The following is a 25,622-nucleotide window of genomic DNA, read 5'->3' as shown; positions in this document are numbered from 1 at the left end:
ACTTGGAAAATATAAAAATTTGGAGATTTGAAAATTTAAAAAATTATATAAATTTGGTGAAGTTAGTCAAGAGTTGATTTTGATACCATTGGTCAGATCACTGCTTTTCTCAAATCAATGATTCAATATGGAACAAATTTGCAAATTCTCACGTAAAACACAGGTAATACAAGTTTGGAGACAAAGAATAGAAAGCAAGTTAAATGCAAGTTTTTGGAAAAAGCGCTGCTAAAGGACATGATCTTTAGCGGCGTTTGTGGGGAAAGCGCCGCTAAATGTCATGTTCTAGTTTTTCACATAAACATCGCAAAACTTAGCGACGTTATCTATAGCGGCCTTTTTTGCGACGCTTACCAAAACGCTGCAAACTGGTTTAGCGGCGGCACTTATAGTCCCCAAAAAAATGTCGCTAAAAACCTATTTTGCTATAGTGTAACTCGTGACATGCATGGTTGTGCTAAATTAGCACTAAATGTGACACCCCACACTCAATTTGATCGCTAGATCTAAATACGTGATATCTCATTATGTTGCCGAATCAACTCAGACTATTTCAAGTGATTTCAACAATGATAAATACATTCAATCACATTACAAAACACACACACTCAAGAACATGATTAATCTCACAAAAATTGTTTTAGAATTAAACGGGATCATAAGCGGAGTTAGGACTCGAATTCAACTCATTTGTCAAATTTCAATGTAGATAGAGGCTTTCATGTATCGAGACAGACCTTATTTTATTTTTGATATATGAATGTTTTGAGAGAAAGGATATACCATTTAATGATTTTCAAGGTTGATATTCAGAAGATAACCATATTCAGCTACGGAACAAAATAGATAGTTACATCTAAATAATGTCTAACTTTATTGAAAGCAACATTGCACTTATTGTTTGTACTTTGTACTCACAAACTGACACGGAAATATATATACCAGACTTGATCAAACAACCTACAAAATCTTCAATGGCTTTTGTTTATTGATTTATTAAAGAAACAATTTAAGATAAAAAAAAACGTAATGAATCTACTGTTGATCAAAATTAAACTGAGCTTCGTCGAAGTTTTGGTTCATCCGCTGCATACATCACGTTTCAGGAGTGGCAATCTTTCCTCGAAGGTGTCAGCTATATCGTTCTAGTATTTGACCATGAAAACGACATCCTGCTGAATTTTCCTGGATATAGACGAAAAGGGTTTTTTTATTTATTAAATGAAAATGAATATTTTATAAATACCACAACTAAAACGTGTCACACGTTTTGGTCTAAACATGGGCATAGTATATAAATTGTTGCAACTTTGAAGTTTCATAGTTTGTAAATAGAGCAGTCAAACATGGTGAGAACACCTTACTGTGATAAGAGTGGACTAAGGAAAGGAACTTGGACACCTGAGGAAGATAGGAAACTGACAGCTTATGTTACTAGATATGGGTGTTGGAATTGGCGACAACTCCCCAAGTATGCAGGTAAAGACAGCATATGGTCCATATCATAGTGAGTATAGATTGGGGATTATTGTTGAAAATGGTGATATAAGGATCGATCCTTATGTTTTCAGGACTGGCGAGGTGTGGGAAGAGTTGCAGGCTGCGATGGTTGAATTATTTAAGGCCGAATATCAAAAGAGGGAATTACAGCAAGGAAGAAGAAGAGACTATCATCAGATTACATGAGTCGCTTGGAAACAGGTACTGTTTTTTAATCCATTTGAATATATTCAAATACTGCTTTGGTCTAATGATCTAATGCTGTATAATTCACAATATGTAGGTGGTCGGCCATTGCTGCACAGTTACCTGGACGAACAGATAATGAGATAAAGAACCATTGGCATACGCATCTCAAGAAGCGCTTTATGGATAAGCAAAATGTACGAGCCCATTTTGCCCGGGCCCAGTGCCAAAACAAAAACAAAATAAAAATAAAACATAAACCAAATACATGAAATAAAGTCTAAATTGCAGCCCAAATTTCATATGGCCCAAACTACCCAAAATTAACCCTAAACCCAAAACAAACATAACCCTAGCCCAAGATTAACCCCATTTTCAGCAAACCCTAGTTTGCTTCCCCAAGCCTCCAGCTGCCGCACGCTAGGCCAACCATGGGCCACCTTGCGCACTACCACCACCACACCCCGCGCATGCCCTTCTCCTCCATGCGTCTGACACCGCCTGCAAAACGAGACACAACAACAGCAGCAACAGAGCAGTAGCGAATGGAAGAAACAATATTTTTTTTGTACTCTGCTTTGAAACATTCGGCTATAAAGCCTAAAAGGAAAATTTGTAAAAGGGGGGTTCCCTTTCTACGAATACAATAGTGGAAATATATATGAAATCAAATACAAGTAGAGACAGAAAGCAATAATAATTGTTAAAGGTGATTTTTTTAGTTTCTTTCTTTTTCTGATTTTGTTATTATTCTTTCATTTTCTTCTTGCGTGAGAGAAACATTAGGAGAGAGAGGGAGACTCACCGGAGCCACGTCGTGCTCGCGTCGACGAAGGGAGACTCACCGGAGTCACGGCGGCGGTTGGGTGAACCATTGGTGGCCTCCTCGGCTGGAAGACAAAAGGGATAGTAAGGGAGAATAAGGAATTTCATAAAACATTTTTGGGTTTCTTTTTAAAAAATAAAGGTTAAAACGTTTTTTTGACAAAAAAAAGAGGGTTTTAATGGTTAATAAAAGGAAATGGCATTGGGGGGAAGGAACAGACAGCTTTTTTGACTTGGTTCATGCGCATGATTTCTCTAAATGGATAATTTGCGCGTTTAGTCCCCTCCCTTGCACTAATGTCTAATTAAGTCATGTTTGTTTTTTTATTTCTTTTAAATTATCCCTGGGACTTGCGCATATTTTCATTTTAATTCGCGCTGAAACGACACGTTTGGGGGTCTAGTTTATTTTCAGTTTTAGTCTCAAGCGTTTATACGCGTTTTGTTTTGATCCACGATTCTATTTCAATGGTTTACTTTATTTATAAAATATCCCTTTTATTTTAATTTTATTTTAATTGAGTTTTTCCATAATTCACTTTTTCTTAAAAAAGGTTCATTTAATATTTTTTATTTTCTTTATTTATTTGTATATATGTATTTCAAATAATTTTGACAATTCCACTTCTTCTTTTGAAAAACATTATTGTTTTATTTTTATTTTTTTATTTTTTTGTATGTTATTACATTGAAATGTTCTCATATCTATGTTATTAGGCATATAATTTATGATTAACTCTATTCTATGTACATTGTTGCTTTCATATTATTTTATGTAAATATTTTTTAAATTTATTGTGTATATTTTCTTTAAAATTATTCGTATATAGCTTGGCTTTCTTTGAGGATTTTATTTTTATTGCATATTTTATTTATGTTAATTACTTTGGTCTTTGTATATACGTTATTTTCATTTATTATTTTCATATAAATATATCGTTCGTTTAGTCAATTTATTTCATTTGAAATTATGTTACATATTATTCGTTTCAATATATTTTTTAAAATAATCACCAATATATTATCCGTTTTTTTATACATATAAACTATTTTGAATTCTAATATATGCTATACCTTTGTATATTGTTCGTATGGTTTTTAAATTGTTTTGTGTTATATTGGTTTCACGTAGTTCTGTGTATCACGTGTTATTTTTTTCGTTTTCAATTTGAATCCACTTATTATCGTTTCATGCTTAGAATTATGATTTAGTTTCTTATTATTGCATCATGTTTTTTACAAAATCCGCATTTTCGCTCAACATCGATTGTTTTATTACCCTTAAAGTAAACCAAGCGAATATATTTTGAGCCGGTTTCATAATTACTTATTTGAAAACTCTTCAAAATAAGGCAATGTTTCGTGTTTGGAAATTCGAGAAAACGTGCCCTAACGTGCTGGGTTTCGGTTTCTCGTTCGACCAAATTGCCGAATATCCTTTTTAAACTTTCAAAATAAGGTAATATTTCGTATTTAGAAAATTCGAGAAAAATCGTGCCCTAACTTACTGAGCTTCGATTCTTCTCGCGTTGATCCTAAATAACCGAACGTCCTTTTTGAAATTAAAATAAATGAGGTTTAAACAAAAAATAAAGGCAAGCTTACTCTCGAAAATACGATGTGTTGTATCCTAACTTACTGGACGTGACATCTTGTTACTTCGAGATAAGGAAGCATTTTCCATTTTGATTTATTTGAGTAATTTTAAAATAACAATATAAGGAGGGATCGTATTTTAAATTCTTTTTGAGTTTTTTAATTTTCGACACCAAGACATTAAGAAATCAATTAGGTACCAATTTTGGGCGTATTGAGGGTGCTAACCCTTCCTCGTGCGTAACCGACTCCCGAACCCATTTTTCTGAATTTTGTAGACAAAAATCGTTGTTTTAATAAAATCTAAATCGTTTATTAAAAACAACCGTTTTACAAGGTGACCCGATCACACCTCATCAAAAAAGATTGGTGGCGACTTCCATTTTTCGTTTTATTTTCAAAATCCAAGTCGACCCCGTTTCCATCCAAAAAATGGTGTCAACAGCTTGGCGACTCCACTGGGGACTTTAAATAAGAGAGTCAAGCCACGAGTTGATTGCTTTTTGTCTTTGTGTCAAAAATTGAAAACTTGCTTTTTGCCTTTATTTTGGCTTTTATTATTTGTTTATAATTACTGCTTTGTTTAGAGTTTAGGTGTATATTTCTGCACATTCCATTGCATGACCGTTGGTCACACCTTTTAAGTGGGAGTGAGAAACTACGCCTTCGTGAGGTTTTCACCTCCGCATGGGATAGTGAATCGCTTCCGGGATACATCCGTACCTATGTCTTCGTGAGATTTTCATCTCCGCATGGCCATAGAGAAATGTATCCCCCTGAACCGAACTCGGTCCGCATGAGCCTATAATGGGTGAGGATCGAGAAATCTGCTGGTTCGGGTACCCTTACTTTAGAACCAAACCTCATGTAGTGAACCTTAGGAGCCCACCCTAGGTAGAACCACTTCGAACCCCTAGTATTCACCCAAATAGGTGTTCTATTTATTCTTGCTTGCTTTTGCTTTGTACTAACCTATTTTCTTTTTGTTATGATTGCATTGCATTTTCATCATAAAAAGAGGTGTTGATTCACGTTCAGTTGTTAAATAGAGAGCTTGTCATAAGGAAATGGGTTTCTTGATAAAGTGGATAATAATACGGTTGTCCGAATATGGTTCAAGAAAACGTGATAAGAGAAGGATGATAGTTTAATGGAGGACCACACAACCATTGCTCCGTGGCTCGAGAATTTAATGTGACAAGGATTATTTGAGAGCCGCTGAACTTTCTTAAAAGAGAAGCCAACGAGCACCATGAGGTTTAGTGAGCAACGAGTCACGGCCCGGATTGAGTAAAAAGGAGATATAAGATACGTCCCTTTTGAAGAGTTCGTGAGACTTATCTTAACGCTCGAATGAAGAAAATGATCGAATGTCTCCGCATATGAGGGCAAAGCCGTATGAAGGATGATAGTTTAATGGAGGACCACACAACCATTGCTCCGTGGCCCGAGAATTTAATATGACAAGGATTATTCGAGAGCCGCTGAACTTTCTTAAAAGAGAAGCCAACGAGAACCATGAGGTTTAGTGAGCAACGAGTCACGGCCCGGATTGAGTAAAAAGGAGATATAAGATACGTCCCTTTTGAAGAGTTTGTGAGACTTATCTTAACGCTCGAACGAAGAAAATGATCGAATGTCTCCGCATATGAGGGCAAAGCCGTATATGTATCCGCTTTATGTAAAGAGATTTGTTTTCTAGTAAAGTTGTTCTAATAGAATTGAATCAAGAATCAACGTCTCTTTTTGCATTCATGTATCTGCATTACATTTCATTGCAAGCATCTTTTTATTCATTAACATTACATTTCATTGCATACAATAAATTTCCTAAAATCCAAAAGTGTATTGAGTTCAGAACTTTAGTACAGAGCCAGATAGATGAAAAAGAATTAGAATTATTTGAATATATCGATGGATTGGAAAGTAAAGATGTTTGTGCCTTTGAAGAAAGAACTAAAAAACCTATCAGGGACTTGTTTCTACATCCCTAGAGGCGTTCTAAACAACTGGACTGCAGAAGAGATCCCTGTAACATTTAGAACTAATTCAGAGTAATATTCAGAACACTTGTTGCCCTGAACCAGGGGTGATAAGAATCTTTTGTAAAAGGCACATGTCCAAAATCTAATTTCAGTGAAAACTTATCATTCAGTTTCATCTTGAGCAAATATTCTTTCATTCTTTTCATTCCCTTTATAATCATACTATGCATATAAGTATTCTTAGATTCTTTTATTTGGGCCTCCATTTGTTCCAATAACAGGTCTTCAGATATCAACGAGATGAGCGACGCTGTTACTAATTCAGAGTCTCTATTTGAACAAGACATGAGTATAGATGATCCTCAAGATTTTGAAGGTGACCAAGACAGCGTTTTATCTCTAGATTTGTTAAGAATGATGGAAGAAGAAGGAAAACAAATTCTACCCTATAAGGAATCAGTAGAAGTTGTGATCTTAGAAGAGGGCAGAGAGGTAAAAATTGGCGCTTGCATTGCCAAGGAAACAAGGCAAGACCTTGTTGAGTTGCTTCAAGAGTTTAAAGATGTCTTCGCATGGTCCTACCAAGATATGCCAGGGTTAAGTACTGATATCATGGTACACCGATTGCCTATAAAGGAAGAATGCAAACCAGTCCAACAAAAGCTCCGAAGGATGAGGCCTGATGTCTTGCTAAAAATAAAGGAAGAAGTTAAGAAGCAATTTGATGCTGGTTTCTTACAGGTGGTCAAGTACTCAGAATGGGTAGCCAATATAGTCCCTGTTCCTAAGAAAGATGGGAAGGTGTGAATGTGTGTGGACTACAGAGACTTGAACAAAGCCAGCCCAAAAGATAATTTCCCACTGCCTCATATCGATACCTTGGTAGACAACACGGCCGGATACTCACTGTTCTCTTTCATGGATGGCTTCTTCGGGTACAACCAAATTAAGATGCTTTTTGAAGACAGGGAAAAGACCACATTCGTAACAATATGGGGGACGTTTTGTTATAAAGTGATGCCTTTTGGATTGAAAAATGCGGAAGCAACGTATCAGAGAGCCATGGCAACATTATTCCATGATATGATGCATAAAGAGATAGAAGTTTATGTTGATGACATGATCGCAAAATCCAGAACAGAAGGGGAACACGTGCAAGTTTTGAGAAAACTGTTTCTAAAGTTAAGGAAATTCCAGCTAAAACTTAACCCAACCAAGTGTACTTTCGGGGCTAGATCAGGAAAATTGCTAGGATTCTTAGTCAGCGAAAAGGGAATTGAAATTGACCCAGACAAAGTTAAGGCCATACAAGAATTACCTCCGCCAAGTACTCAAAAAGAAGTTCGGGGTTTCCTAGGAAGACTAAATTACATCGCTCGATTCATTTCACAATTAACTAAGAAATGTGACCCCATATTCCGTCTTCTTAGGAAACACAATCCAGGTATATGGGATAAGGAGTGCCAGAAAACTTTCGAAAGAGTTAAACATTACTTGTCCAACGCCCCAGTACTGATGCCACCTTGCCCTGACAAGCCACTGATACTATACTTGGCAGTATTTGAGAATTCTATGGGGTGCGTGCTCGGCCAACATGATGAGTCAGGACGAAAAGAAAGAGCGATCTATTATCTCAGTAAGAAGTTCACTGAATGCGAAACGAGATATTCGCCAATTGAAAAATTATGTTGCGCATTGGTTTGGACTACTCGGAGATTGAGACAATACATGTTGTACCATACGACTTGGTTAATCTCAAAGTTAGACCCTCTGAAATACATGATGGAGTCAACTGCTCTAAACGGAAGGATGGCCCGATGGTAAATTCTACTATCTAAATTTGACATAACCTATGTGAATCAAAAGGCTGTAAAAGGGAGTGCGATAGCAGATTTTCTAGCAAGTAGAGCCCTGGACGATTATGAGCCTTTGAACTTTGATTTCCCAAATGAGGATCTGATGTATGTGGCAACTACTGAAGCAAGCACACAAGAAGGCAATACTTGGAAATTAAATTTTGACGGAGCCTCAAATGCCATGGGCAACGGGATTGGGGCAGTCTTGGTATCTCCAAACGGTGATCATTATCCTTTCACCAGTAAACTAGATTTTGATTGCACAAATAACATGGCAGAATATGAAGCATGTATCATGGGAATCCACGCGGCTATGGAACGCAAAATCAAGGTACTTGAGGTATATGGGGATTCAGCATTGGTAATTTATCAGCTCAAAGGCGAATGGGAAACAGAGACCCTAAGTTGATTAGTTACCGAAGGATAGTCCTAGAATTGATTGAGGAGTTTGACGACATCACTTTTTGTTATCTCCCACGAGACGAGAATCAGATGGCCGACGCTTTAGCTACATTGGCTTCCATGATCAAAGTAAATAGACCAGAGGATGTGAAGCCTATCCAAATGAGCATTTATGATGCTCCAGCCCACTGTTGTAACATTGACGAGGAAGAAGAAAAGGACGACAACCCTTGGTATCAGGATATATTGCGATACGTAAAAAATCGTGAATACCCAAACCAAGCAACTGAGAATGACAAGAGAATGTTGAGGAGGCTGGCCAGTGATTACGTCTTAGATGGAGAGATCCTGTACAAAAGAGGAAAAGATCAGGTGCTGTTAAGATGTGTGGACGCTGTGGAGGCCAAGCAGATCTTGGAAGAAGTCCATGATGGTATTTGTGGAACACACGCTAACGGTTTCACAATGGCCAGACAGATCATGAGATTTGGATATTATTGGTCTACCATGGAAGGAGACTGCATCAAATATGCTAAGAAGTGCCATAAATGCCAGATTTACGGAGACAAAATTCTTGTGCCTCCATCACCTCTTCACGTCATGACTTCCCCATGGCCTTTCTCCATGTGGGGCATGGACGTCATTGGGCCGATATCACCAAAGGCTTCAAACGGACATCGTTTCATTTTTGTAGTGATTGACTACTTTACTAAGTGGGTAGAGGCTACTTCTTACGCCAGTGTCACAAAGACAGCTGTCAGCAAGTTTTTAAAGAAGGAAATCATATGTCGGTATGGAATGCCCGAAAGGATTATATCTGACAACGCATTAAATTTGAATAATAGCACGATAACAGAGGTTTGTAGTCAATTCAATATCAAGCACCACAACTCATCGCCATACCGTCCAAAGATGAATGGTGCGGTGGAGGCAGCCAATAAAAATATCAAAAGGATTGTGGGGAAAATGACTGAGACCTATAGAGATTGGCACGAGAAGTTGCCATTCGCCCTCTATGCTTATCGAACGTCCGTCAAGACTTCTACCGGGGCAACACCATTCTCTTTGGTTTATGGAATGGAGGCAGTGCTACCAATTGAGGTTGAAATTCCCTCCCTCCGAGTTTTTTCAGAACTAAAGTTAGACGAAGCAGAATGGGTCCAATCCCGATATGATCAACTAAACTTGATTGAAGAAAGGAGGTTAAGAGCTATCCGTCATGGTCAAATGTACCAGAAACGAATGATGCGAGCTTACAATAAGAAAGTTCGTCCTAGAAACTTCCATGAAGGGGACTTGGTACTGAAGAAGATCCTTCCCATACAAAAAGACTTCAGAAGAAAGTGGATGCCAAACTGGGAGGGACCTTATGTAGTAAAAAAGGCATTTTCAGGAGGGGCATTAATTTTAACTGGGATGGATGGCAAAAGCTTGCCCAATCCTGTGAATTCGGATTCAGTGAAGAGGTACTTTGCCTAAAAAAAAAAAGAAAAAGGAGAGGCCAAGGCGAAAACCCGCAAAGGGCACCTTGAGACCAAAGGGGTTTTGAATTGAAAACCCAGGAATGGGCAATTCAAATTTTCGATCAAAGATGAGGCATAAAGTAGTTTTGTCTTCTCCGAATTAACAAGAAGGAAAGATGCTACATCTTGGGGCATCAACAAAGCCTTCTAGGACTTCTAAACACATATCAAGTTCAAAAGGGTCCTTAAGAAGTTTGGGGCAGAGAAGCTCATGCTACGATATCTGGGGCACCTATTTCTATTTTATTCATTTTTTGTATTTTTGACAAAATACATCATTTTGATTAATTTATTCTCGTTTTGTATTCTAGCAAAATTTGCTATCTTGATTAATTTGTTCATTTAGAGCTTTGCTCTCAGCAAATTTTCATCTTATCCGTTGTGATAATCTTTTTCATCTTATTCCTCTCGTATCTCAGCAAAATTTGCTATCTTGATTTGTTTGTTTAGAGCTTTGCTCTCAACAAAATTTCATTTTGTCCATTTTGATAATCTTTTTCAAGCATTTTTCATTGAAATAACGATTAATGGACTGACAATACACATGCAGAAGGAGTTCTGCATATTACTCTGAAAGTTTCTAAATAATACGAGGACCTGAAACAGGACTATTGTTTAGAACTAACCAAACCTAAGGGTTGGAAACATTTGATAAATGATAGTCTAAATAGCATCTATTTCTTTAGGTTTTCTGTCAAAGGTACTGGCTGAACAAGAAGGCATCAGTGATAGAACCTTGATGAACAATGAGGAATGACAACCTAATCATTAAAAATGGATCATTCTCATGACATTCTACAAATATAATACATACACATCTAGTTAGGAGCATTTGATTCATTCTGATCATGTCATCCTAAACACTAGGCGTAAATAGGTCCTATCTTCCTATATTGGTAGGAAGTGGATCAAAGATGCAGATCTTGTCTTCATGTATTGGCGTGAAGTAGATCGAAGGTAGCAGATCCTATCTTCCTATATTGGTAGGAAGTGGATCGAAGATGCAGATCTTGTCTTCCCATATTGGTGGCGAAGTAGATCACAGAAAGCAGATCTTGTCTTCATGTATTGGCGTGAAGTAGATCGAAGGTAGCAGATCCTATCTTCCTATATTGGTAGGAAGTGGATCGAAGATGCAGATCTTGTCTTCCCATATTGGTGGCGAAGTAGATCGCAGAAAGCAGATCTTATCTTCATGTATTGGCGTGAAGTAGATCGAAGATAGCAGGTCCTATCTTCCTATATTGATAGGAAGTGGATCCAAGATACAGATCTTGTCTTCCCATACTGGTGGTGAAGTAGATCGAAGAAAGCAGATCTTGTCCCTGTATTTGGCAGTGGAATAGATTGAGGATTGCAGATCTTGCCTTCCTGTATTTGGCAGTGAAGCAGATCGACGATGGCGGATTTTACCTCCCTGACTACAGTGGAGTACATTGAAGCCGATAACTCTATCTCCCTGCACTCAACAGTGGAATAGAGTGAAGATTACAGATCTTATTCCCCTAAGCAGTAGTGGAGCAGACTAAAAACACAAATCTCATCCCCATGGAGTCGTAGCAGAGTAGATTGAAGCTACAAGGCGTATCTGAAGTTGCAGTAGAGTGGATCGAAGCAACAAGACGTAGCAGGCTGGAATAAGGCTACTTGAAGAATATGAGCACCAAAAAGTCAAGACTCGGCAAGACCGGGCAAAATTGGCCCTTTTGATGTCTTTGCTCTATTCTCGTTACACGAAAATGAGCAAAGAGGGGCAGCTGTACGAGCCCATTTTGCCCGGGCCCAGTGCCAAAACAAAAACAAAATAAAAATAAAACATAAACCAAATACATGAAATAAAGTCTAAATTGCAGCCCAAATTTCATATGGCCCAAACTACCCAAAATTAACCCTAAACCCAAAACAAACATAACCCTAGCCCAAGATTAACCCCATTTTCAGCAAACCCTAGTTTGCTTCCCCAAGCCTCCAGCTGCCGCACGCTAGGCCAACCATGGGCCACCTTGCGCACTACCACCACCACACCCCGCGCATGCCCTTCTCCTCCATGCGTCTGACACCGCCTGCAAAACGAGACACAACAACAGCAGCAACAGAGCAGTAGCGAATGGAAGAAACAATATTTTTTTTGTACTCTGCTTTGAAACATTCGGCTATAAAGCCTAAAAGGAAAATTTGTAAAAGGGGGGTTCCCTTTCTACGAATACAATAGTGGAAATATATATGAAATCAAATACAAGTAGAGACAGAAAGCAATAATAATTGTTAAAGGTGATTTTTTTAGTTTCTTTCTTTTTCTGATTTTGTTATTATTCTTTCATTTTCTTCTTGCGTGAGAGAAACATTAGGAGAGAGAGGGAGACTCACCGGAGCCACGTCGTGCTCGCGTCGACGAAGGGAGACTCACCGGAGTCACGGCGGCGGTTGGGTGAACCATTGGTGGCCTCCTCGGCTGGAAGACAAAAGGGATAGTAAGGGAGAATAAGGAATTTCATAAAACATTTTTGGGTTTCTTTTTAAAAATAAAGGTTAAAACGTTTTTTTGACAAAAAAAGAGGGTTTTAATGGTTAATAAAAGGAAATGGCATTGGGGGGAAGGAACAGACAGCTTTTTTGACTTGGTTCATGCGCATGATTTCTCTAAATGGATAATTTGCGCGTTTAGTCCCCTCCCTTGCACTACTGTCTAATTAAGTCATGTTTGTTTTTTTATTTCTTTTAAATTATCCCTGGGACTTGCGCATATTTTCATTTTAATTCGCGCTGAAACGACACGTTTGGGGGTCTAGTTTATTTTCAGTTTTAGTCTCAAGCGTTTATACGCGTTTTGTTTTGGTCCACGATTCTATTTCAATGGTTTACTTTATTTATAAAATATCCCTTTTATTTTAATTTTATTTTAATTGAGTTTTTCCATAATTCACTTTTTCTTAAAAAAGGTTCATTTAATATTTTTTATTTTCTTTATTTATTTGTATATATGTATTTCAAATAATTTTGACAATTCCACTTCTTCTTTTGAAAAACATTATTGTTTTATTTTTATTTTTTTATTTTTTGTATGTTATTACATTGAAATGTTCTCATATCTATGTTATTAGGCATATAATTTATGATTAACTCTATTCTATGTACATTGTTGCTTTCATATTATTTTATGTAAATATTTTTTAAATTTATTGTGTATATTTTCTTTAAAATTATTCGTATATAGCTTGGCTTTCTTTTGAGGATTTTATTTTTTATTGCATATTTTATTTATGTTAATTACTTTGGTCTTTGTATATACGTTATTTTCATTTATTATTTTCATATAAATATATCGTTCGTTTAGTCAATTTATTTCATTTGAAATTATGTTACATATTATTCGTTTCAATATATTTTTTAAAATAATCACCAATATATTATCCGTTTTTTTATACATATAAACTATTTTGAATTCTAATATATGCTATACCTTTGTATATTGTTCGTATGGTTTTTAAATTGTTTTGTGTTATATTGGTTTCACGTAGTTCTGTGTATCACGTGTTATTTTTTTCGTTTTCAATTTGAATCCACTTATTATCGTTTCATGCTTAGAATTATGATTTAGTTTCTTATTATTGCATCATGTTTTTTACAAAATCCGCATTTTCGCTCAACATCGATTGTTTTATTACCCTTAAAGTAAACCAAGCGAATATATTTTGAGCCGGTTTCATAATTACTTATTTGAAAACTCTTCAAAATAAGGCAATGTTTCGTGTTTGGAAATTCGAGAAAACGTGCCCTAACGTGCTGGGTTTCGGTTTCTCGTTCGACCAAATTGCCGAATATCCTTTTTAAACTTTCAAAATAAGGTAATATTTCGTATTTAGAAAATTCGAGAAAAATCGTGCCCTAACTTACTGAGCTTCGATTCTTCTCGCGTTGATCCTAAATAACCGAACGTCCTTTTGAAATTAAAATAAATGAGGTTTAAACAAAAAATAAAGGCAAGCTTACTCTCGAAAATACGATGTGTTGTATCCTAACTTACTGGACGTGACATCTTGTTACTTCGAGATAAGGAAGCATTTTCCATTTTGATTTATTTGAGTAATTTTAAAATAACAATATAAGGAGGGATCGTATTTTAAATTCTTTTTGAGTTTTTTAATTTTCGACACCAAGACATTAAGAAATCAATTAGGTACCAATTTTGGGCGTATTGAGGGTGCTAACCCTTCCTCGTGCGTAACCGACTCCCGAACCCATTTTTCTGAATTTTGTAGACAAAAATCGTTGTTTTAATAAAATCTAAATCGTTTATTAAAAACAACCGTTTTACAAGGTGACCCGATCACACCTCATCAAAAAAGATTGGTGGCGACTTCCATTTTTCGTTTTATTTTCAAAATCCAAGTCGACCCCGTTTCCATCCAAAAAATGGTGTCAACACAAAATAACAGGGAAAAGGCAGTAGAGAAAAAAGAAAAGAAGCTAAACAATCATCATCATCTTGTAATTGATGTTCCCACAAGTCCTCCATTAATTCTCGAGAGCTCACTATCAGCATCCCCACAACCAACTTCGAGTGATCAATATTCCACCATTACCAAAGATAACACAGTTTTATCCAGCAAAGACTCAGTTACATATGATCATAACAACAACAACAAGGCTTCGCTTGAAGGGTACGAGGCAAGTAGTGGAAATTTCTGGAATGAACCATTTTTCTGGGACAGTAGTAATATAAATACAAGTGTTACGTTGGATCCTGCTAGCTATGAATTACCCGAGTTTCCATTTCTTGATGGAGAAATCTCATGTCATTTCGATTCCTACGATCCGCTCGACGGCTTTTACTTCTAATTAAATTTAAGGAAGAGTTATCTAGAAATCTAATTAGAAACCAGCTTGAATACGAGTTTTTCTTTTTCTTCACTTCATCCATGACCCATGATTCAGTTCGAGGTGAAACCAGGAATTAGCTGAGTTAGTTTTATGTATGCTACTACTTCTTGATGTAGGTTTTTGGGGCTTAGAATCTAATCTTAGCCGTTGTTTAGTCTGCAAAAATGATGTAATATGTATGAGGTTGTATATATCTTTCAAAAAGGGATGAGAAGAAATCTATAAGATATCAAGAAAAGGGAAAAACATGGAATGATCTTTCTAGATTTGGATTGAGTAACGATTTCATCTTATTTTATTTTTGGAAATTTGGAATTATTTATTATATGTTTTTCTAATTTTTATCATGATTTTCTAATTTCATGATGTGTTTTTTGGGGGAACTGATCAACACAATATTAGTCTTAAGACTATAAATTGTTGGTCAGAATAAAAATTCTGAGTACACATGTAACTATAATTTTTTATTTATTAAAAATTAAACTAGCAATATATAAATAAATGAAATATGGGATTCAAATCGTTATAACATCATCTAAAGATATGAACAAAAGAAACCCAGTGATTAGGACAAGCATGATTAATCAATATTCAAATGAAAGAAGTATACACGACAACCAACACAACTCTTAAATTTCTATATAACCAATCTTTATGTTGGGTAGTGGAATTGATGATATTATTAAAAATTTTAAATTGAATTTATTAATCGAATCGTTTCAAAATTATTTTTTGAATCAAAATTCGATCCGATTCAAGCAACATTATATATAACTTAACAATTATTAATCCAAACAAAATGATTTTTTTTTTAATTTAAGAAAATTTGTTGGATTACCTAAGGGGTGTGAATTGATGACATAATATGCAATTACAGCATATTAATTATTACCATAATGATTTTTTTGGCCCTTCAATTTTATAAAAAAAGTCGTTAGTTTTCTATTTAATTTTCACCTCTTTCAGCCTTTAGAATTATATTTTTTTGTCAAATCACCCCAAAATAGATGGAATTGTATTGTCACTTAAATAGCATGTCAACATTTAATTAATTTTTTAAAATTTAAAAATACTAAAAATATATTTTTGTAATTTTTATATATTTTTAATTTTAAAAAAATGTATTTTTATAATTTTTTTGAATTTTTAATTATTTTAAAATTAATTAAATTTTGACGTGTCATCCTTGCATGCCACATCAGCAAAGTTAAGAAAACGTTAATTTTTCATATATTTTGGGGTGATTTGAAAAAAAAAGCCTAAGTTCAAAAACTAAAAAAGACAAAAAAATTAAATAGAGGACTAAAATGACATCTTTTATAAGGTTAGAGAGCCAAATAAATTATTATGCTTATATTATTTATAATCAGCTATAGGCATGTGGCTTTGTGAATTAAATCTCAACATTTACCATTATTAAATTAAATTAATTGTAAAATAAATAAAGATTTACGATTCTTCTAGGACTTGCGCTAAAAAAATCTTCTAAGACTTTTTAATAAAGACGTCAATTTATTTAAAAGTTATTTTATTTTAAATTAAATTAAACTAATTAAAAGTTACTTTAAAAGAAAATAATTTCTTTATATAATGCTTAGAACTATTTATATGCGTTTTAACTCGCTCAAATCTACGTTAACTTGTTTCGACAATAATATCTATATCAACTGAGCTGAGAGTCAGTCAACAAGAAAATAAATTATTTTAATCATATTATTCAACAATACTCTATCACTTGGATTATTCGCACTATAAAAATTAAATCTTCAAATCATTCGACATGACTTTACAATTTACAAGTTTAAAGAGAATTTAAGGAAACAAAGGTTGTAAGAAAATTGAAAATAATAAAGAAAATATGTTTGGTTAAAACTTTTGAAAATGATTGTTGGAAAATAAAAATAAAAATATGTAAAAATTAGAGAATAAAAAATATGCTTTTATTGTTTTTAATAAAAATGTCAAACAATGAAAACATGTTTTGGAAAAAAATGGAAACTAGCAAATTTTTTTTTAAGTTTGATTTTATCCATTAAATTTACCCTGTTTAGATCCTTTTAGAAACAACTTTTTTATTTTTTTAACCTTTAAACTGTTTTTATTTAATTGCATTTTATTTTTATTATTGTAATACATTTTTAATAAATTATACTTTAATTTAATTATTTAATTATTTTTCATTTCTATTTTAAAAATTATATACCAAAGGTGTTTTCACTATTTTCGTTACTAAAAACAAAATTTTATTTTCATTTATCAAACACATTTTTCAATTTTCAAAAAGTAGAAAATAAAAATTATTTTCTGAAAATAAAAATAAAACAGAAAATGTTCTCTAAAACCAAATGTAGCTAAGATTTTGAAAATATGTGATGTTAATGTAAAACACTGGCTTAGCATTGGTTAATCATGTAAAAAGGAGCAACATTGGACTAGTGGAAGCTAAGGAGATATAGGATGGCAATTCGAATTGCGGATTCGATCTGAAATTTGTGGATTCGGATCAAAAGACCACATTTCGAACACACCAAAGTTATTATGAGTTCAAAGTGACGTGGTTTGGTGCTATTGGTATATTTCAATCCATGATGAATGATGTCTTTTCTTTATTCTTGTGTTCTTTTGTTTGGGCTTTTTAAGAAAAACATGTTTTGTGTTGAGAGAAAACAAATGTTTCTTTGTGTGGTATGTTAGCCACATCATTTCAGCTAATGGAGTTTCCACTAATTCTTCAAAAATAGAATCTATTAGCTAATGTACTTTTCCTAAAAATCTCAAATCTCTAAAGGGATTCCTTGATTTAACTGGTTACTATAAGAAATTCATCGAGGTTTTAGGAGCATGAATAAACCTTTGACTAATATGTTAAAGAAAGACAATTTCCTTTAGACTGAAGAAGCCATTGTTACCTTTCAATAGTTAAAGGAAGTTATGGTAATAGCTTCAGTTTTGGCATTAACTGCCTTTTCTAAGTCCTTTTCTTTGTAGACAGATGCCAATTCTATAGGTATAGGAGTTGTGCTCACATAAGAAGGGTGGCTTATAATATCTTAGGAAGGCATTAGGGCCAAGGCATTCGGACTTGTCCATCTATGAAAAGGAGTACCTATCTATACTAATGGTAGTAACAAATGGAGGCATTATCTTAAGAGAACCAATTTTGTCATCAAACAAACCATGAAGCCATAAAGCCTTTGTTGGAGCAGAAACAAACCATTGTTATTAAAAGAAAGGCTTAACCAAATTGTTGTATCTAAATTATACTGTCGAAAACAAGAAAGGAAAAAACTAATGCAATTACAAATACCTTGTCAAAGGCAATTTGAGGAGCAGGGTTTGTGCCAAATTCTGACATCTACTACTCTTGTAATAAGTGGGTTTAAGATGTTGAAGAAAGTTACAAAAGAAGACCAGAATGTGCAAGAAAAGATTATTGCCTTAGCAATTCGTCCTACAGCTCAACCTTCATTTTCTTTTGAAAATGGAATTGTAAGGTACAAATAGAAAGCATGTGTAATAACCCAAATTTGCCCGGCCCAAATCAGAAATAAATAAACAAAAAATATAAAAATAATAAAATAAACCAAGCCAAAATTAAAAGTCCAAAAAATTAATAACAGTCCAAAATAGTCCATTTACATTAGCCCAGAATATTAAACCCAAATGGCCCAATTGTACTTAGCCCCGTTTACCTAAGCCCACTAGCCTGAATATCCAATAACCCAACACCAGCCCAATGGCCCAAATCTCAACCTAGTACCTAAACTTAGACCCGATTCTGAGCCCAAAGCATAAGTAGAAACCCTAGCAGTTTCTGAAACAGCCTCAGTCGCCGCAGCAGAGCCAGGCCTCCTCCTCGCGCATGTTGCGTCTGCGCGCGTGTAGCGCCTCCGCGCCAAATCCACGTGAGCCTCCACGTCACCGCGCCTCCATACGCCCCATCCGAGCGTGTACCTGCAACAAAGGAATAGCAAAGCAGAAAACAAAGAGGCCAGCTAATAGAAAGAACAAAAAAACAGCAGAAAATAACAAAAAAAAGAGAGAAGAAGCGAAATACATTTTCTTTTGTAACTTTCATTTTATTTTTGGCGATATAAAGTCATTTTTCAGCATTTGTAAGGGGGGAACACACAGTATCAATAGAGAAAAAAGCAAAAAACTGAGTTTTGAAGGTGTTCTTTTCATCTTTTTCTGCGTTTTTTTCTTTCTTTTCTGTTTTTTTATTATGAATCTTGTGTAACAAAAAAAGAAAGAGGAAACGGAGACGACTTTCAATTTCTTTTGTGGGTTCATCGTTTATTTTTTACATTCTTATGCATGAGATAAAACACAAAGAAAGGAGGGGATATTACCTTGACATCGGCGCCGTCGAAGCTCGCGTCCTCCTCTGGTACGATCGGAGTCGAGGTGGAGAGCGACGCTTGGGAAGGCAATGAAACCCTTAATGTTTTTTTATCTTTTTCTTTTCTTTTTTTATTCTGAAATAGTCAATAGATTAGCAAATTCTCTATCTTTTATAACGCTTGTAAAACGACGCCGTTTAGAGGCGTGCAACCCGCGCGGTGACCCGACCCGGGGAGGATCCGCGCATTCTGACTTATTGGTTTATTTGCGCTGAGAGCCTTTTATGTTTTGCTTAGTTTCAATCGGATTTCTTTCCATTTTACTTAATTTGTATCGCATATTTAACCTTATTTTCATTTAAGTCCATGGTCAAACGGTGTCGTTTCTGCCATTGATTTGGATTATCTCAAAGCTTGCGTATAATTGCTGATTTGGTCCTTCATTTTTTAAAATAAAATTTTAATTTAATACTAATTTAGTTTTCTTTCTCAAAATTCAACGTTATTTTTTTTATTCTATTTTTTATATTATATTATTTAATATTCTTTATAATATTTATTTTGATAATGTTTAAGTTAACTATTATTATAGTCTAAATTATAATGAATTATTATTTTAGTTTGTTTTTTTAATATTTTCAAAACCATTATATATCAATATTTTGAATCTATTGTATATCATTTAATTTTGTTTTCTTGTTATTATTATTTTATTTTCATTTGAAACTTTGGTTTTAAAATTTATAGATTATTATTTTCAATTTCAAAAACGTTTTCTTCACATTTTATTTTGCTTTCAAAGTTTTTTTTTGGATAAATCTGTTATTATGTTCATATTTTTTTTCATTATTTTTACTATTGGCTTAATATTATTTTCAAACCTATTAATAGTATGATTTCTAAGATATGATACACTATTCTTTTAAAATTATTACCAATATGTTTTAAATTTACAATTTTTTTTTGTTTAAAATTTTTTATATATACTTTTATTTTTTCCAATTTGATACATTATTATTTATTTTATCACACTTGATATATTTTAAGAATTTGATGTGTTACTTTATATTTCTCAATAATGTATTTTAGAATATAGTTCCAAATTGTATTTTCAACATGATATCTCGTGACTATTATATCTATATCTATAATTTATATGGAATTGTTGGTGTATATAAATAAATGTAAAGTATAATAGATTTCAACTTATAAAATTTTATACGCGTTTCATACATATAAGTATCTTATTTCTTAAAGGAAGTTATTTATTTTGCTTGCTTTAGTTTAATTATTTATTATTAAATTGTTTCTAAATATCTTTTTTCAAAAATATCTTTATGAGATTGATTATTGATTTATTAGATACTTAATCATTAATGTTGATGTATTATATGTTTGGTTGTTGCATATTGTAAACTTGGTTTGTTATTCATCATCTGCTTTATATATTGCTATTCAGATTATATTGTTTGCAAAAATTGCATTTCTTTAAAGCATTACAATCGTTTTATTTCAAATTCCTAAAAAGGGCCTGGTGTTTATGAGTTCTCGAGAGAATTGTGTCCTAACTTACTGGGCTTCAATTCTTCTCAATGAATTTATATCATCAAGTATCCATTTTATTAAAACCATACAATTGTTAAAATAAAGCTCTTAAGATTACAAAATGTTGGATCCTAACTTACTGGATGTGGCATTTTGTTGTCTCAATTTTCAAAAATAAAGGCAATATTTGAGATTTAAGAATTTCGAGAAATTGAATCCTAACTCACTGGATTCTAATTTCTTGATTGACTTAAACAATCAAGTAATCTTCTTTAAACTCATGATTTTCATAAAGAAGGAACACATTTAATTTCGAAGATAGAATTGTAACACCCTAACTCACTGGGTATGATAATTTATTTCTTCGAAATAAGTGCGTCATATCATCCAAGCTAGTTCATCCAAGTTTTCTCATCAAGGATCGTATTTTTAAATCTTTTCAAAAATTCGACAATAAAACATTGAACAATCAAATCGGTACCAATTTTGGGCGTTACGAAGCACCATTCCTCGTGCGTAGCCAACTCCCGAACCTATTTTCTCAAATCTTGTAGACCAAAATCATTTTAAGGTGAGCTGATCACACCCCAATAAAAGATCGGTGACGACTCCTATTTTCATTTTCAAAGTCGATCCCCGTTTTTCAAATTAAAAATTGGTTTCGATAGTGTGCATTGGTGATAGTGGGCCTTTGAAACTACAACTGCTTCAAGATTTGCATGACTCTTCTCAAGGAGGCCACTTACCGTAAACTTAAGCTCTACTTTTACTGGCCTAACATGTAACATCCTTAAAACCCCCTTGGTCGTAAATAATATGAGATAAAATTTTAGTGAAATAAGGTATAAGATCAAAGAAAATGAAAGTTGCAAGATATTAAAAGAGAGTAAAATCAAGAAGCATGACATGATGTATAATTAATTTCTCGATAAAATGAGAAAATAATATAAAGATGATAAAAGAGAATATTGAGGAGTATTAAAATAATAATAATAATAATAATAATAATTAAGAAGTAGGTTTTAGTATATAGATTTAAAGTAAGGACTAAATTGTAAATATGTGAAAAGTTTTTGGCTCAAGTGTAAATATTCAAAATTTAGGGATCAAAGTGTAAAAATAAAAAGTTGAAGGATCAAAAGTGAAAATAATCCAATTTACTATGATATGGAATTGGCATGCAGGGACCAAATTGAATAAGTGAAGAATTGTGAGAGACTAAATCACAATTTTACCAAATTAAGTGATGATTCAAGAATGAAATTTTAAAAGATCATGAAGGGCAAAATGGTCAATTAGAAAGAGAGAGAACTTTAGAAGGCAATGATGATGTTGGAGATATTTTGATAATATTTTATAATTATTTAATTAGATAAATATTACTTTATTAATATTTTAATGAGATATTTTACTAATATTTTATTATAAATAGCTAGTATAAAAGAAGAGGAAGATGAAAAGAGAGAGAGAGAGAGAGGGAGAGGATCCTCCCATCTTTCCAACGTGAGTGAGGAGGAGAGAAGAAGAAAACTTTGTTGTTTTTACAATTTGGTTCTTCCACCAAAAATCCACCATTTTCACCAAGAATTTCAAGAAATTTTCATAATCACCAAGAGAGAAAAGTGATGAGGAGACTATGGAGAACAAGAAAATCACTTTGGATTCAAGAAAATGGAAGTTGGAGGAGAGCGAAAATCAAGTTAAAGATTGAAGTCAATAGGACAAGGTAAGAACATCAAGATTTCAATATATTTTTAAGTTTGATATTATTGAAAAAGCATGAAAATGATATTAAAGTAGAGTTTTCTTATATAAGGTTTTATGTTCTTGATATGTTAGTGAAGGAAAATAAGAGGAAGTGATGGGAAATATTGTAGAGAAAGGAAAGGAGAGTGTTTTAAACTTGGTTATCAACATTTTCTACTAAAACAGTTTTGGACAGTAATAGTAGTCTGACTTTGAAAATTCACCAAAAATTGTAAAAATTTAATTAGAGGTCAATTAAAGTATGAAATTAAATCCTATTGAGTCTAGTTTTACATAGAAGAAACGGTGTAAGCAAAAGAATTTTGTATTATGAGATATATGAATTTTTGTGAGACAATTTCAAATTGATTTCGGGCTCCCCTATTCTAACTTTAGAAAATCATAAAAATTTGTAAAAAAATAATTAGGGGTTTAAATTTATATTTTTAAATTCTTAATGATTCTATTTTTAATACAAACAAACGCAAACATCATCCAAACCCCGTACTAAGAGATAATTACTTTTTAGTAAAGAAAGGTTGAAGCTGTCAAATAGCAGAACAATGATAAGTTTGAAGATTTTACTGTACTTATTGGCTAAATTATAAATTTTTAAATTTTTATGGTAAAAATATATTTGAGTCTAGTTTCAAAAACATCAAGCGGATCTTAATTTAGAATTCTGTAGCTCAAGATATAAATAATTTAGTGATTATGACTCAAGTGGACAGCTTTGATATGAACACATAAGTAAATAGTAGAATTATAGATAATGTTACATATAAGCATGTTATATACTAAAAGCTAAAGATTCTAACAAATATATACATAAAGGGTGTGGAATGGAGAGGAGGAGGAAAAATATATGAATATATATATAGAGTAGATGAATTTGAAATGTTTTGAAATGTTTGTAGGTGATGGAATGATTGATACATATGAGTATGTTTAAACGAATTGATAACATAATAAGTGAATAATTGTTAATTGACGTGAATTATTTGTTAAAATTTTATGAAGAATTAAATTGATTGGCACAATTTAGAAATAAATATGAAATATACATAAAGTGGGTAAACTAATTTTGCAAGTGCAAGTCCTCCAATGGTCTTATTTGTAAAATTTTAATATTTGTGTTAATTTTATAAACTTTGTTATATTTAATTGAATATCATGTTTTTATGAGGATTTAAGATTAGAAATAGATTTAAGTGGATGATATGTAAAATGAAGTAGTGGTTATGACATCTAAATACAGTTCAAGTAATGATATAAAATAAATAAATAAAAATAAAGCGTGGAACTTGTAGGAAATGGAGACGACATCACGATGACAAGTTCGCCATGTCACGACGTGGAAACCCCAAAGTCGCAACGACAGTTCAAAATTTTTTATAAACTTTACAATTTGGCATTTGATCAATTGTAGATTTTTTAATGAGCTCATTTAACTCATAATTAGTTATATCGTAAATTCAATTATTACTAAAATTAGTTAATGATCTACATTAATTAAATAATATGTAACGCCCCAAAACTCGGCCTAGAAGTTTAGACCGAATTTCGGAGGCCACATTGATCACTGAAGTGATTGATGGAAAATTTTACAAAACAAGTTGTCACAACAAACCGAAAACATTTATTCGTTTAGTATTCATTCAGAAAAATTATAGTTGAGTTTAATACAAAAATAAAATTTGCGTGCGAAAAATTCCAAACAAAACTTTATAATAATTTTTATAAAACCCTGTATATCAAGACGGTGAATCAAAACGAAAATTGAAAAGATAATTGATAAATTATTTTCAACCAAGACCTCTGCATACTGAGTCTAGCTACAGAAAACAGAAATGTACCTGCAAGGGGAAACACTAAAGGGGGTGAGCTACACGAGCTCAGTGAGAGTTCAAAATAACTAACAATAGATTCCAGAAGAGAACTCCAGAGACTAACAACAGATTCCAAAAGAGGAACTCAGATGGCAATTCAATAGCAAAACAAATTTACAAATATATGCAGAAACAGAAACCAAACACGGAACCAACACCAACACCCCAACACACGTAACAGTCAGAGCACACCAAGTAGAATAGAATACTCAACACAAGTGCTGTTCAGTCGAACAGAACACCCAAATTGATGCACGTAAATGCAATTAAGTACTAAAACCCACCCATCCAGCCTATACACCTCTCCGTCCCCCGATCATACCCCAAAAGAGCTGTTAAAGCTCATCCAACCAATCACACCAAATAAAACCTCGAAAGGATCATCCAACCCTACACACTAAGAATGTGGACTAAGCCACTCAGATAATAATACGTAGCAAGGCTAGCGCATATGCAGTACAGTGTAATGCGGTAGTCCGCTGTACAAACATGTTCCAGTTTAAACTGCCAGATCAAATAATAGTACATAGCAAAGCTGACGTACATGTGGTACAGTGCAGTAAATTGCTGTACAAATAAGTTACAGTAGAACTGCCATATCAGATCAGAATCAGTCCCCTTCTCTTCACAACCAACCCAAAAATTTACTTTATGCAAGTGTATGTATGCATACAATTTCACAGAAACAATGAACACATCGATAGACAGTTAAACAGAACAGACATGCACACACACCCAGCTAACCGGGTTCAGAATCAGACATCTCACACACAATAGTCACAAAAAACACATAAGCTAAAGCCCGTAACAAAGTCTTATTTACCTCACTAAAGCCTAGCCAAGCGTTGAAGCACATACAGAAACGATTTCAGATCAAAACATACACAGAACCAAAATAAGTGACTTAGGGCCACACGGTCGTGTGCTCTGGCCATGTGAAAATGCCTAGGTCGAGTGGGGGGTCAAAACGCCCGTGTGAGCTAGGGACATGGCCGTGTAACTTTCTGTCCATTTGTGCTGAAATAGAGTGCAGGGAAAACACGGCCCTATGAGAGTCTCACACGTCTGTGTGGGATCCCTAAATCGCCAAATTAGCCAACGACTGTGTGGCCAGGCCGTGTGACACCAAATTGCTAAATCCCTAAATTCCCAATCATACACGCTCATGTGCCGGGAGACACGGCCGTGTGAAAATCGTCTAATTTCCCCAAATCAGCCACACGACCATGTGGCCAGGCCGTGTGGCACCAAAACTTGCCCGGAACCCTAATTCCTAACTGTACACGATCGTGTGAACTGCCCGTGTGGCCACCGGTATGATCACAAAACCACCCCCAATCAGCTT

At 33.9% G+C, this 25,622-nt stretch overlaps 1 protein-coding gene across 1 annotated transcript; it reads left to right on the top strand.

The window, feature by feature from the left end:
• The first annotated feature begins 1,317 nt into the window (after positions 1-1,317).
• On the top strand, positions 1,318-2,671 carry LOC107898929 (transcription factor MYB4-like). Its single transcript, XM_016824501.2, has 3 exons — positions 1,318-1,479; positions 1,572-1,701; positions 1,784-2,671. The coding sequence occupies exons 1-3, from the start codon at positions 1,347-1,349 to the stop codon at positions 1,956-1,958; spliced, it is 438 nt and encodes a 145-aa protein (XP_016679990.1). The 5' UTR covers positions 1,318-1,346; the 3' UTR covers positions 1,959-2,671.
• The last annotated feature ends 22,951 nt before the right edge of the window (positions 2,672-25,622 follow it).

Source organism: Gossypium hirsutum, chromosome D04 (assembly GCF_007990345.1).
Source record: "Gossypium hirsutum isolate 1008001.06 chromosome D04, Gossypium_hirsutum_v2.1, whole genome shotgun sequence".
In the NCBI taxonomy this organism is placed as follows: domain Eukaryota; kingdom Viridiplantae; phylum Streptophyta; class Magnoliopsida; order Malvales; family Malvaceae; genus Gossypium; species Gossypium hirsutum.
This window is presented reverse-complemented; position numbering and strand designations above follow the sequence as displayed.

Coding starts and splice junctions, on each gene's coding strand:
- LOC107898929 (XM_016824501.2), top strand. CDS start 1,347: ATGGTGAGAACACCTTACTGTGATAAGAGTGGACTAAGGAAAGGAACT. Junction 1,480..1,571: donor ACAACTCCCCAAGTATGCAG/GTAAAGACAGCA, acceptor TTATGTTTTCAG/GACTGGCGAGGTGTGGGAAG. Junction 1,702..1,783: donor CATGAGTCGCTTGGAAACAG/GTACTGTTTTTT, acceptor CACAATATGTAG/GTGGTCGGCCATTGCTGCAC.